The 12,882-nt window shown below is 41.7% G+C and overlaps 1 protein-coding gene across 2 annotated transcripts in view; it reads right to left on the reverse strand.

Moving 5' to 3' along the window:
• Positions 1-303: 303 nt before the first annotated feature.
• The window catches only part of fut8b (fucosyltransferase 8b (alpha (1,6) fucosyltransferase)), a 112,733-nt gene continuing 100,154 nt past the window's right edge, over positions 304-12,882 (reverse strand). For both annotated transcript variants that reach the window (XM_037750556.1, XM_037750557.1), the window contains exons 7-10: positions 11,109-11,355; positions 3,273-3,449; positions 2,956-3,106; positions 304-1,985 (exon numbers count right to left, since the gene is read on the reverse strand). In XM_037750556.1, coding sequence (XP_037606484.1) covers positions 1,647-1,985; positions 2,956-3,106; positions 3,273-3,449; positions 11,109-11,355 — 914 coding nt within the window. In that variant the 3' untranslated portion in view covers positions 304-1,646. The remainder of the gene's footprint in view (positions 1,986-2,955; positions 3,107-3,272; positions 3,450-11,108; positions 11,356-12,882) is intronic.

A 12,882-nucleotide genomic window follows, 5' to 3' on the forward strand; every position in this document is an offset into this window, starting at 1 on the left:
GTGGAGCTCTAATCCTGGGACGCGATAAACTGATTTTCAGAGGCAGGGTCCTCCTTTTTTTTTTTTTATGGAGATATCAAAAGATGAACTTCAGGTAATGACTTTCACTCTTCAGAAATAGATGGATACCCTTCAGGAAATGAACTCTTCAAATATATATATATAAAAAAAGCAGCAAGCCTTGATTCCCAGTTTGGAAAGTGTGTAACGTTGAAGCATGTTGAGGCTGATTGAACGAGCAGGTGTCGCCTGGTTAAGAGACGAAGGAGGAGCAGATGGTGAAGAGAATCAGGGGGAAAAAAAATGGTTTCTCAAGTTTATTCGATCTGTGGTTATCAAAGACAATGCCCAAGAACATAAGTTATGAAAAAAAAGCCTTCATGATGAGTTTGATATTATCATTTTTAAACATATTTTTCTCATTTATTTTTAAAACAGCAAAAGTAAAAAAACAAACAAACAGATGGACAGAAGAGATGTCTTTAAAAAAAAAGGACATTATCTCAGTGGAGTGCTTCTTTTTGGTGAGCCTCGGGGACGGCTCCTGTGTCTGTGTGCGTTCACCATGAGTTCACCACATAATCTTACCATTGTTCACGAGAGGTCACCAGCGTGAGTGGCTGGAGTTGTTCCAAGTGCTGAGGGGGGGAGCTGAGGACAGACCCCCACCGCCCACCGCCGTCGTCGCCGCCAGCCTCCCGCCGGCCGGCCACACAAACACGATTCAGTCAGGAGGAAAAGCCGGAGATAAAAACACACACACACTGCTCACCGTTAATCAGGCACCAGGTCGTGACATGGCCCCTTAGACACACACACACACAGGCACGCTTGATCACGCATCCGTCCACACACACACACACACACACACTGTACAGTATACAATGCACAAGCCCCATACGCACCAAATTAAGACCGTTTAAAAACACTCGATAAAAGCACAATATGGTATTTTAAAATTAATTGCACGTGGAGAGACGAGATGGAGGAAGCACAGTGAGTGGAGCAGGAGGAAGAGGATGAGGAGGAGGAGGAGGAGGAGGAGGAGCAGGGGGTGAGCATGGCAAGAAGAGGATACAGTACATTCAGTAAACAAAAAACAGGAGAAAAGGAAAAAGAAAGGCAAGATTAGAATCAAAAAACCCACTGAAAAGAATTAAATAAAAATCACTTTTTTTCCAGTTTGTCATCTTTTTTTTTGTTTTGTGTTTCAGTCATCGATTCGAAGCTCTCTCTGGGGGAGTCTTAGTAGTAGTCCCAGTCTCGGAGGAGAGCGAGCTCGGTCAGTTGTGTAGATTTTAATTGTTTTTCTTGCTTTATTTAAAATCAATCTACATCTCTACAGAGCCGACATCAGAGCGCCGGGCAGGGGGAGTAGTGGTGGTAGGGTGCAAGTCTTCCATGATCCTGACATATGCACAGGCATTTACACACATTCGCACACTCACACGCTTTCTCACATAAACACACACAAGAGTGCATTCTCATCCCCATCACCCCTGGGTACAGGCTTCTTCTTTTCTTCCCAGCTTAGCGCACTAAGTACGCCTCTCTCTCTTCTGTACAAAAGCAGCCTCTCCTTCCCTGGAATCGGAGTCTGCGTGTTCCTCCTCTTATTATTTTTTTTTTAAATTCATTTCTTCTTTTTACTTCTTCTGAGAGTTGAGCAGTTTGTCCGCCTCCGGGTACGTCGGGTACTTCACGGTCTCGATTTTCTCTTTGACCTTGTAGGAAGGGTAGAGGCCGGTGCGGCCCAGTTTGCGGTTGATGCCTTTGGAGTATCCGTCCCAGTGGTTGCCGGCCACGCCGATCACGTCTCCGGGCTCCAGGGGGATGTCCTCGCTGTTGCGCGGCTGGTGGGGGTAGACGGCGATCTGGTTGTGGGCGTTTTGACCTCCAAAGTAGTAGATGTCGTCCAGGGAGTAGAAGAAGGAGGAAGCGTCTGGATGCAGCGTCTGCATAATCTCGTAGGCCACACGGCAAACCTGAGAAACACAACCATCACATCTATATAAATGTACATTTATATAAAGCTGGAGAGGCGAGAGAAGACGCTGGTAGAGGGACAAAAGGACTTCTCACTGTAAGAGATATACTTTTGAGCCCCGGTAAAAGAGGGATAGAAAGTGCTAAGCGTCTCATTCCGGTCCGATCCTTTCGTGTGGTCTATTAAAACGCAGAGTGTGAACAGGAAATATGAGGCTCACACTTTATTTTTAGGGCTGGCAGGAAGCCCGTCGACGCCGCGTTTTAAACTCTCTATAAAACGGCACTTTAGCGGCTGAGATGATCAGAAATAATGGATGACAAATGCCATTGTAATGTCAAAGCCGTAATAAATGGGCTGTGAATCATGTGAGTGAAAATGAGGACAATGAGGTTGTTGACAATCACATGATTGTGATTAGCACAAAGGTTCCTGTTTGCCTTGTGACAAAACTGGAAACATCAAGTGGTGATTGTCTTTTTCTAACAGTCCCGTTTTAACACAAAACCTTCATCAGTTTTTCTAAAGCGCTGCTCATAATTAATAATATTATCAAGGCCTTTTTGTTTTTAAGTGTGCTATTAATTAAAGGTTATCTTTGTTACTTGGTTATCCTTTTTCATGAACTATAATTTACTTTTTTTACTTATTAGTACTGTTAAAGGACCAGTGTGTAACATTTCAGGGGCTCTATTGGCAGAAATGGAATATGATGAAATATAGATAATATATGGACAACAACAAAAAATGCTTTTTTTTCTATCTATATCCAAAAATTCTTAATCGTATTCCACTTCCGTTCTTCCCTGTCTACTAGCAGGCGCACATCAAAAGTCCAACCAGCTCTCCATATTAGTTTGGACTGCGTTAATCCCAACATGAAATCCCTCCCAAACTTTAGTATCAAAAACACAAAAACCAAGAATGAAGAACTTCATGCACACTGTCCCGACATGTGGACTACTGACCTGTGAGGAGAAGGTGCAGACCAGGAAGTCGGTCTGAGACAGGAAGTGGATGTCCAGGATGACTCCTCTCAGCGAGTTCTCGGTGTAGCGGTTGTGAAGGCCCGCCGACCACGAGATGGAGTTATCACTGATGAACTCGTATTCTGGATACCTGGAGGGGACAAAGACTCAGGAGTCAGATGAAGTTACAAGACAAGAGAAAGTTAAATTGATATGGAACACATTCACCCGTCGGACAGACTCACATCAACACACACACACACACACACACACACACACACACACACACACACACACACACACTGGCGGACACTGACTTGGTCTTGGCTTCCTGCAGCAGGGACGGATCGTCGGTTGCCAGGTAAACTCGCTTCTTGTCGATGTGGACGCGTCTGGCCAGATGTTGGAACTGCTCCTCCACATGCAGCATGTACTCCTCGATGGGGTGGAAGGCCGCCTCCGTCCCCACTTTATCTGTCCTCCTCACATGGACTCTGCAGACAGACAGACAGGGACACAGACAGGGTTACAGACTAGTATTACAACTGCTGTAACTGAGAAGCTGTTCTTTAGGGAAAACAGCAAGAGACCAAGACAGCTTTCTCGTGCAAGTCATGCTTCACGGATACATGATCACCCAGATGTTTCTACCAGTTGTGTAAGATCGAAACCAGTTTAAAGCGCTGTCAGAGGGACCGACCCATCTTTCAAGATGATTGATTAAAGCAGTGTAGTCGATGGTGTCAAATGCTGAGCTCAGATCTAAAAGGATTGACACTTGATTCAAGTCAGAGGCACGTCTGAGATCATTTACTATTTTAGACTCAGGCCCGTTTCTGTCATGTGGTTGGAGCTAAAACCAGATTGAAACTAGAGTACAGATACTGGCATCATATGAAACTAAAAAATCAAAGGAATCCATTTGTACCAACCATGTCATAGTAGAAGGAGGTTAAATAACGCTCCAAACTTATGACATATTTTGGCGAGGAAAAACTGTCATGGCCATTTTCAAAGGGGTCCCTTGACCTCTGACCTCCAGATATGTGAATGTAAATGGGTTCTATGGGTACCCACGAGTCTCCCCTTTACAGACATGCCCACTTTATGATAATCACATGCAGTTTGGTGTAAGTCATAGTCAAGTCAGCACACTGACACACTGACAGCTGTTATTGCCTGTTATGATTTGAGCATATTTTCTATGCTAAGTGCAGTACCTGTGAGGGTTTCTGGACAATATTTGTCGTTGTTTTGTGTTGTTAACTGATTTACAATAATAAATATATACATACATTTGCATAAAGCAGCATATTTGCCCACTCCCATGTTGATAAGAGTATTAAATACTTGACAAATCTCCCTTTAAGGGACATTTTTGAACAGATTAAAAATGTGTGATTAATTTGCGATTAATCACAATTAACTATTTTAATTGATTGACAGCCCCTTGTCTCTTAGTTTTCCTCCATGTTCTTCTCAGCTTTCACTCAAGGCCGCTTTAATGCACAAATATCTTTGTTCATCCAAGGCCTCGCTTTAACGAGACACTTTTTTTAGTTGTCATCGAAGCTACTTTATTGTGTGTCAGCCAATTCACTGTTGAAGGCATCATCGACCATTTCATCTACAGGATAATTAAAAACATCTTGATCTAAAGAATTCAGCAAATCATAGTTCTATAAGTATTTGATTTAGTTTTCTTTGTCCTTGTTGAGAGGACCTAGTTTTAACTCAACAGTCTGTTTTTGTTGTTGACGTTGTTCATGTGTTGTACAAAAAAACGGCAACTTCAACTTGAATGGCATACCTTAGAAATCTTTCCATTGTTGCTATAAACGCAAACAAAAAAATGATGGGACCAAAGAAAAGAAAACGAAAAGGCGAACGAGAGAGAGAGAGGGGAAGTTTAAGGAATAGAGTGAGACAGGAAAATTGACAGACAGCGAAATACCCAGCACAACTGTATTTTTCAGTGTTCTTGTCAGCGCTTGCAGTAAGCAAGGACAAAGAGAGACTGCTGTCACCGGCTGTGCATGAGAGAGGAAAAGAGCACAGCTCGTAAACAGAACAAAAGACGAGCGAGAACGGAAACATTTCCTCTCCTGACACAAAAGCATCCCTCAAAAGCTGAAACACAATTTTAACCTATTCAATTACAAAACTAGCCGGCCGCATCTGCATGCTGACTCCTGGCCTTCAGGAGCAAAATTCAATTCCAAAATCTAAGAGACGTTTTTCAACCTTCGCTTCACAAATTGAGCGAACATGTACACTTTCCCCCCACGGCTCCACCTGGGAGCTGCCCGGTACGATCCGCTGTCTGCCGAGGAGCAGCACCGCTGGAACATCTGGGGTCAAGAAACCTTTTTTTAAAGACGCCCCGGTGAAGAATATTAGTCTTTTACTTTCACCCGTTTAGGATTTACCCAGTTGCTTTAGGGATTTAAACCAATTCTCTGACCTCCAGGCTGCCTCTGGCTCTTTTATAAGAATGAGGTTTAAAGAAGAAAGAGTCAGAGGGAGAGAGAGAGAGAACAAACAGGCTGTAGCTAATTTCTACCCCTGGCCACTGATCAATCAGTGACTCGGGGATGGTCGCCTTTATTTACAAATAAAACCCAAAGAATGGAGTGTCGGAGCCTTTTATTCGGTGTCTCTCTGATCGGACGGAGGTCTTGACTCCCTCCTTTATCCGGCTCCGTCTCTCCTGCTCCCTCGCGTCTTTCGTGTCTCCTGTTTTTTGTTCCTGTGAACTCTCTTTGTATCTCGCCGTCGGAGCAGCAGAGGCCACACTGAGGCATTGCTCAGCTCTTAGCCATCTCCTCCCTCCCTCCCTCCCTCCCTCGCCTCCCCAGAACTCTCCCACACCGCCGCCGCCACAATAATTCAATTCATTTCTCTGTATTCTATTCATACAGTGCTGGCTGGTAAAGCAGGGCAATCCTCACGGGTGGGCGTAAAAGCATACATTAGAGACATCAAACACGCCCACACGAGACACAGCGAGTGCTGATTCTGACAATAACATATAGACTGAATACATGATTTGTTTGACAATGACCTCTGGATCCCTGTCGGCTGCCTCTAGAGAAGATATTACCATATTACATCCATACTTCTGCTGTAGAATCAATGCTTACAACATGTCAAAAACAATGTCAAAGTTGTTCTTTAGATTTACCTTCACTGTTTCTAATTACAGATGTAAAGGGAAACATTGAGTGTGTTTTAAGGTGTTGGTCCACAACGAGCCTCCAGAACAATGCACAATAACAGATGACAAACTTGTTCTCCACTTGTGATACATTTCATGTAAATCAAATTTAGTGGAAGTAGAGATCTGCGCTAATTTTGTGAAACAATCCAATGTCAAGTTAAAGCTGCACTGATCAATATTTTATATTAACAATGGATCAAATAACTACTTGTACGACCCTAAACTTCACTGTTGAGGTTCACTCTCACTCTCACTCTCTCCACACGCAGCAGACAGCTGCTTTGTTTTGTTCTAAAATCGCAAAGTATGTTCATCAACTCTAAAGGTCAGTGTTGTATTTACAGCTTGTCTCTGCAGTTAATTAATTTTCAGAACAATAGAACTGCAGCAGATGTTAATACTACGATATTCATTTACTGATTTTGATCAAAAAAGTACCTGGACTATTTGTAAAGTAGCTGATCGATTTAAACATTTTTGTTTTATTGTCCCTGTGCACTCATATTTGTTATGAAAATGTCAACTACTGTAGTTTATTGTAAATTAGGCTCTCTTGCAAACGTCCAACAGCTCAGAAAATAAAATTATAAAATTAATAGAAAGTTAGTAAACATAGTGAAAATGCAAATTAGTTTCTGATTATGTAGGCGCGAAAAAAGAGAGAGAAAAAGAAATGCCTGAACTACAGTTGCTGCATATTGTATTCTTTTTATCACATATTTTGTTATTTTTGTAAACAAATATTATTATTATTATTATTGATTCTCTAAGAGTTATTATTATCTTTGAGTGATATTAGGGGTGTCACGATTCGATTTTCGATTATAACATTTAAACATGCCATTGTTGGACTAAGGAGTCTTGATTCGTAAAGATCAACAGATCGTTGGTTTTATACCCCCATTATGCCACTGTCATTTAATTTTTAGAAAGTGTTTCCAAAATTAGACTACAACAGTCTACAATATAAAAGCTGCATCTTTTCAATATCAGTATCTGTGTGACCCGCCTCAGTACATAACCATTACGAAAATAAAAAACATAAATCCTTCTGCAGTGCATTACAGGAGTGCTGTAATCTACTAAAATTCAGTTTTGTTGTCATTTAATGTTGCACTCTTTTCTCTCCTCTCATATATATATACACTGCATATACACACACACACACACACACACACACACACACACACACAATGTATTGTAAGCCTTATTCATACAGAGCAGACCTGAAACAAGATATTATAAAAGATATAAACAGTAAATCCATCTCTAGGTAACCACATTGCCATGGCGATAAGGCTCCTCTGGTATCTGCAGTAGTAGAAGCAGTGACCCTCATCTCTCTCTCTCTCTCTCTCTCTCTCTCTCTCTCTCTCTCTGTCTGACCAGCCTTACTACCATTAGGAAGCATTAAATGGTGGCCGGATGGTGGAGGAGCTGTGCTGATAGCTGCTTTTAGTCGGTGGCTTCCAGCCTTCCTGCAGCTCGCGTCCTAAGGGAGCCTCGGGGAGAGAGTGGGTGGTGGTGCTGGTGGTGGTGGTGACGGTGCTGGTGGGGGTCGGCTGGCGGTTGCTGGGTGCTCTTGGGACAAGCTGCCTTTCTATCTCTCCTGGTACTCTCTCCATCAGCCCATGCATCTCCCATCGCTCCCACCCTCTCGCCTTTCACTGGCACTGACATTATGGCTCTCTTTCAGCCCCACTTTTACATCTCGTATCCCACACCCCCCCCACCACCCTCACTTTTCCATACACACATATCGCCTTCTCCTACAGTGCTGATAGACGCACACAGGCACTTTGTTGCAACATCAGTGCAGAGTGGAGTGGATGTATCAAGAGCTGAGAAGGGACGGGGGAAACTTTGTTCTACCCGGCACATCATTTCAATAAGCCTCTCCCCAGCGAGGGGATATACAAGCGTATGCAGCGGGAAACACAAAGAACCCTGATAGAGATGTGTGTAAAACTAGGAGAGCGAGGGAATTGTGGGTAGGGATGTGCGCCCGGGGAACGTGAGGGAGAGGTGAGTGTGAAATACAGAAAATTTGAAAAATCTCGAAGCGGGATGAACAAATGAAGACGGAGCGACGAACACAAATGAGAGGATGTGAGAGGACGGGGAGACTGAAAAAGTTGGGATGAGTCACAAAAAAAAAGAGGGAAAAAAAATGGGAAAGAGACGACGGCTGCCGGGGTGATGAAAGGTAGAGAGGTAAAAACCAAAGAGAAGAGAAAAGAGGAACAAGAGGGGGTGAGAACTAAGCAGAGCAGGACAGAAAAAAGTGAGGAAGAGCGGCGACGATCGCTCGCAGCGAAACGTAAAGAAGAAGGTGAGAAAAAGAGGAGTTATGAAGGGCGAGGAGCCGGCACTGAGACTATGAACATATGGATGAGAGAGGTATGTTGGGGGGTGACAGAACTAAACCAGGCTGACTTCACAAACTATTAGAATATAACTCTTAGGGTTTGTTTTAAACCGCTTCCTTTAGCAGGCAGGTGGAGTCAGCCTCGTGGGACGGTGCACAAACTTTAGACAATCTCAGCAAAGTATCTCAAAGTCATTTCACATACTTCACCACGACTGACATTGTCCTAATATGGTAAATTCATTTAATCATTCTGCTAGACCAAGTAGGTTAAAACAACTGCAGAGCATTATTGTTTAAGTGCTGCTCAAATACCGGTGGAGAGGCTGGCAGACCGCACATGAATGTTCCTTCGTCTGACAGAAAAATAAACGAGTAAATAAACAGCTAAACACGTCCGACCCATTTCTTAGAAGCTGCTATCAAAAATGGCATACAGTATATATACAGTATATATAGTGAGAGCCACAAAACTAAGTAGTCACAACCAAAGGCAAGACGAAATAAAAGACTGAAATCAGACCTGATAATAATAGCATATTTGGAAACAGTTGGTATCGTCTCATCTTCTACATTTATGCCAAGTTTCATGAAAAGTATAAAATATCTAGGTGCCTCACAGAGAGAGCCGCCGCTAGCATAATTTCATCAGCATCGTCCACACAGGGAACGCCAGGAGCGCGTGGTGGCTGCATTACCTGTTGTTTTTTATTTCGGTGTCCATGTTAACAGGTTAGAGCAGCCACACTGCCCGCGTCTCGGCTGTGTCTCAGCTGCGTCTCTTCTAGAGATTCGAGGTCTCGCCTATTTTTGACACAAGCCGTGCGGTTCACAGCAGCAACAGACAGTGAAAGTGATATATTGACTGTATATTGACATCATACCAGCAACATTACTACAGTTTCAATGTCTAAACATCTGTAGAAAATGTTACGGAGATGAAAAAAAGTAAAGACTTATTTTTCCTTCCTGCTTTAATGTCAAAATAAAAGCCCTCAAGGATTTTTTTCTGTGGACAGAATTCCTTCATTTGTTAACACAAGGCTTTATTCGGAAATATTTGCAGGACAGTGTTGTAGAACATGCAGTGACTTGCACGGCTACATGGATGAATAAAGTACGGGGTTTAAATCAACACTTCCTGCTTTCATGTCAAAATAAAAGCCCTCAAGTGTTTTTTTTCCCTGTGGACAGAATTCCTTCATTTGTTAACACGAGGCTTTTAATCTGAAATATTTGCAGGACAGTATTGTAGAACATGCAGTGACTTGCACGGCTCCATGAATGAATAAAGTACGGGGTTTTAATTGTCGATTATTACTATTATTTACAAATTACCACATGTTTCTTTACCTTTCTCTGTCTAAAATAAATATAAATGACATTTATAATGAAATGAAATGGCCATCATGAAAGGCAAATTCTATGTAGAAAGAAAGGGCTGACAGCAGCAGCAGACACACACGCAGCAAACAACAACGTGTTAATCTGTTTGTCCCTACTATAATCATACGTCTTTAAAAACAGGTCTCAAATATAGTTTCATTTAAAAAAAAAAAAAAAAAATTACTAAATCATTTCCTAAACAGCTGGCCGCTGCAGTTTTTCAGCCGAGATTAATACTGGTGAGTATTTATGGCACCAGCATGGTGTATGTTGGATCAACTCAAAATTAACTACAGAGTTCATGTTCCTTGTAATAAAATAACTTGTTACCCAGAGCAAGTGTTTGGACAACAGTGGAGCTCTGTGGCGCAGAGGAATAAGATATATCAGGTTTTGGCCACACAGACAACACTTGTTAGTGGAAGATAGTCTTTGTTGTTTTTGGTCTTTTCATGGGATTTGTTGACAAAAAGAAAAATATAGAATCCTTTAATCAACAAAGACTATTGAAGATAAAAGAAAAGCTGCCAGGCTATTAATTTTTAATGCGGCTATTAACGGTGTTATATGCTTCTCTTTCCTTGTCTTGTTCAGGTTTTTACTGATTTTAAAATCTGTCAGAGATGCTTTTACTTTTCAGCTATTTAATCGCTTTAGCAACAATATCAGATCAGGAGGTCTTCAGCATTAAATGACTTGGGAGGCTAAAAAACCCTCATGAGGACATTAATACATGAAACAAGGCAGAATCAGACCAAGAACGAACAGAGTGATGAGCACAGAGTGATGAAATCTCTTTGAACAAGTTGATTTGCATGAATATAGTATATAATATAGCTGTGAAACAGGGAAGTAATGAAAAAGCAAAAGCCTTCTAAGGATAAATAAAGTAAGAAAACAAAACACTACCGTCAAACTGAGCTACTTTTAATAGTATTGTATTAACCTCATATTAACCTCACCCAAAGCAGTGTTTGTATTCCACCACAGCCCTCACGGCTACGTCTTTGTTTTTCTTCCTATGCCTTCTGTTCGCTCTGATTGTGAAGCATTTTGTAAACTTTATTGTACAGATATGCTACAGTAACAAAGTCATTATTATTGAAGTGTTTATATACCAGAGAAAGAAGGAGGAAACAAAGCCACACACACGGAGAAGAGGTGGCTGAGTGTCCTTACCCGATGATGGGGTGTTTGAAGCCCAGCTTGGCGGTAGTCTGCTGGATCTCCTTCTCCAGCCACGTCTGCGGTCGCACCAGATACTTGACGAACTGGGACACCCACCAGACGGAGGGGTCGCCGTGCAGGCGGTGCAGGCGAGGGGCCAGGTCCTCGGGGATCGCCAGGGGCAGGTAGGGGGGCCGAGGGTGGAGACTGTCCACTATAGGCAGCTCCACGACCTGGACGTCCTTATCGTGGGCCTCTCCTGGAAGGTACAAAGAGGAGCATGTTGAGTATCAGACACTCGATATTCAATAATTAATCAACATTTTGGACAGCACAGCTCAAATTTACAGCTGTTACTATTAATTATGTTCATCATCATTAATACAAATGTTATTTTTGTCTATTCCAAATTGACTTTTTCATATCTTTTTTATTATAAAAAAGGTTTAGGTGCTATTTATTACACGGCTTTGTTGAATACTTGATTCTGATTGGTCAATCACGCCGTTCTACAGTCTGTTATTTCTTTAAAGCAGACCGTTGCTATGTATAACAGACCGTTGCTATGGACGTAGTTCTGGTATCGGACTCTGGCGGACCGTTTTTGTGTCAAATTATTGATTTCTTAAGTAAGTAGCCGTGTAATAAGTGTCCCTGCCAGGGTTTATTTCACAACAATGACCGGCTCGCTGTACATTATCCCTTACATATATACTGTGAAAGTATCGAAATGCTCAATCCACGGAGAAATACACACAGCCCGTATTCAGAAACTGTGCCTTTAAATGAGTCAGGATTTCTGTCCATTTGTGATGTCACAAATATACAATTTATAGACTATTACACAGTTTTAAACGTAAACATTCAAAATGTGTTCCTGTTTATTTCCTGTTGTGGTGTATGTTAATGACGTCAGTTGACAGGAAGTAAACATGGATCCAAGCTGTTGCCTAGCAACACATTTCTGTTGAAATGTGCTAAAACGGAGCGTTTCAGACAGAGGGTAAATACAGGTATATTCAGACAGGCAGTATGAGGAAAATAAAGTTTTTTTTGAACAGTAAAGCATGTAAACATGTTCTAGTAGAAACATAAAATACAAGTATGAACCTGAAAATGAGCACAATATGGGACTTTAATCCATAAAATATCAGAAACTAGAGACAAATGCTCATCACACATTCCCAGAGCCCAGAGTAATTTCTTCAAAATTGCTTTGTTTTGTTTTGTCCGGCCAACAATCCAAAACGCAAAGATGTTCCATTTGCAACGATACAACACAGAGAAAAGCAGCAAATGCTCATATTTGAAGAGCTGAAACCAGCAAATGTTTTGGCATGTTTGGTTGATAAATAGCTTAAGTGATTAATGGATTATCCAAATTGTTGGCGTATTATTTTCTGCAGATTGACTAAAACGTTTCAGCGCTGCTCAAGTTAAAACGGTTTAGTGGCGTTCCTTATCAAAACCGAGGTTTTATGGATAGAGTGAGGGGAGCGGCATGATGTACAGATTGTAAAGCCCTTTTTTTCGGCTACTGTATGTAAATAAAACTGACTTGCAAGACACAGACTCATTTTCAGTTGTGATGGAAATCAGATTTAACTGTTAGACTAATTTGCACCTTTTATTCTCTTCTTTTTTTAAGTATATGGAGTTTGGAGGCATCAGCAAGTTGTCAGCATAGCTTTCTGTCTGTCAGGGTTCACTGAGCCTTTCACTGTCTTTTTATTTTTACTGAAATAACTACTGTACTTCATGTTACTCTGTCAAAAAGAAAATATTC

This window comes from Sebastes umbrosus, chromosome 18 (genome assembly GCF_015220745.1).
Source record: "Sebastes umbrosus isolate fSebUmb1 chromosome 18, fSebUmb1.pri, whole genome shotgun sequence".
NCBI classification, from domain to species: Eukaryota; Metazoa; Chordata; class Actinopteri; order Perciformes; family Sebastidae; genus Sebastes; species Sebastes umbrosus.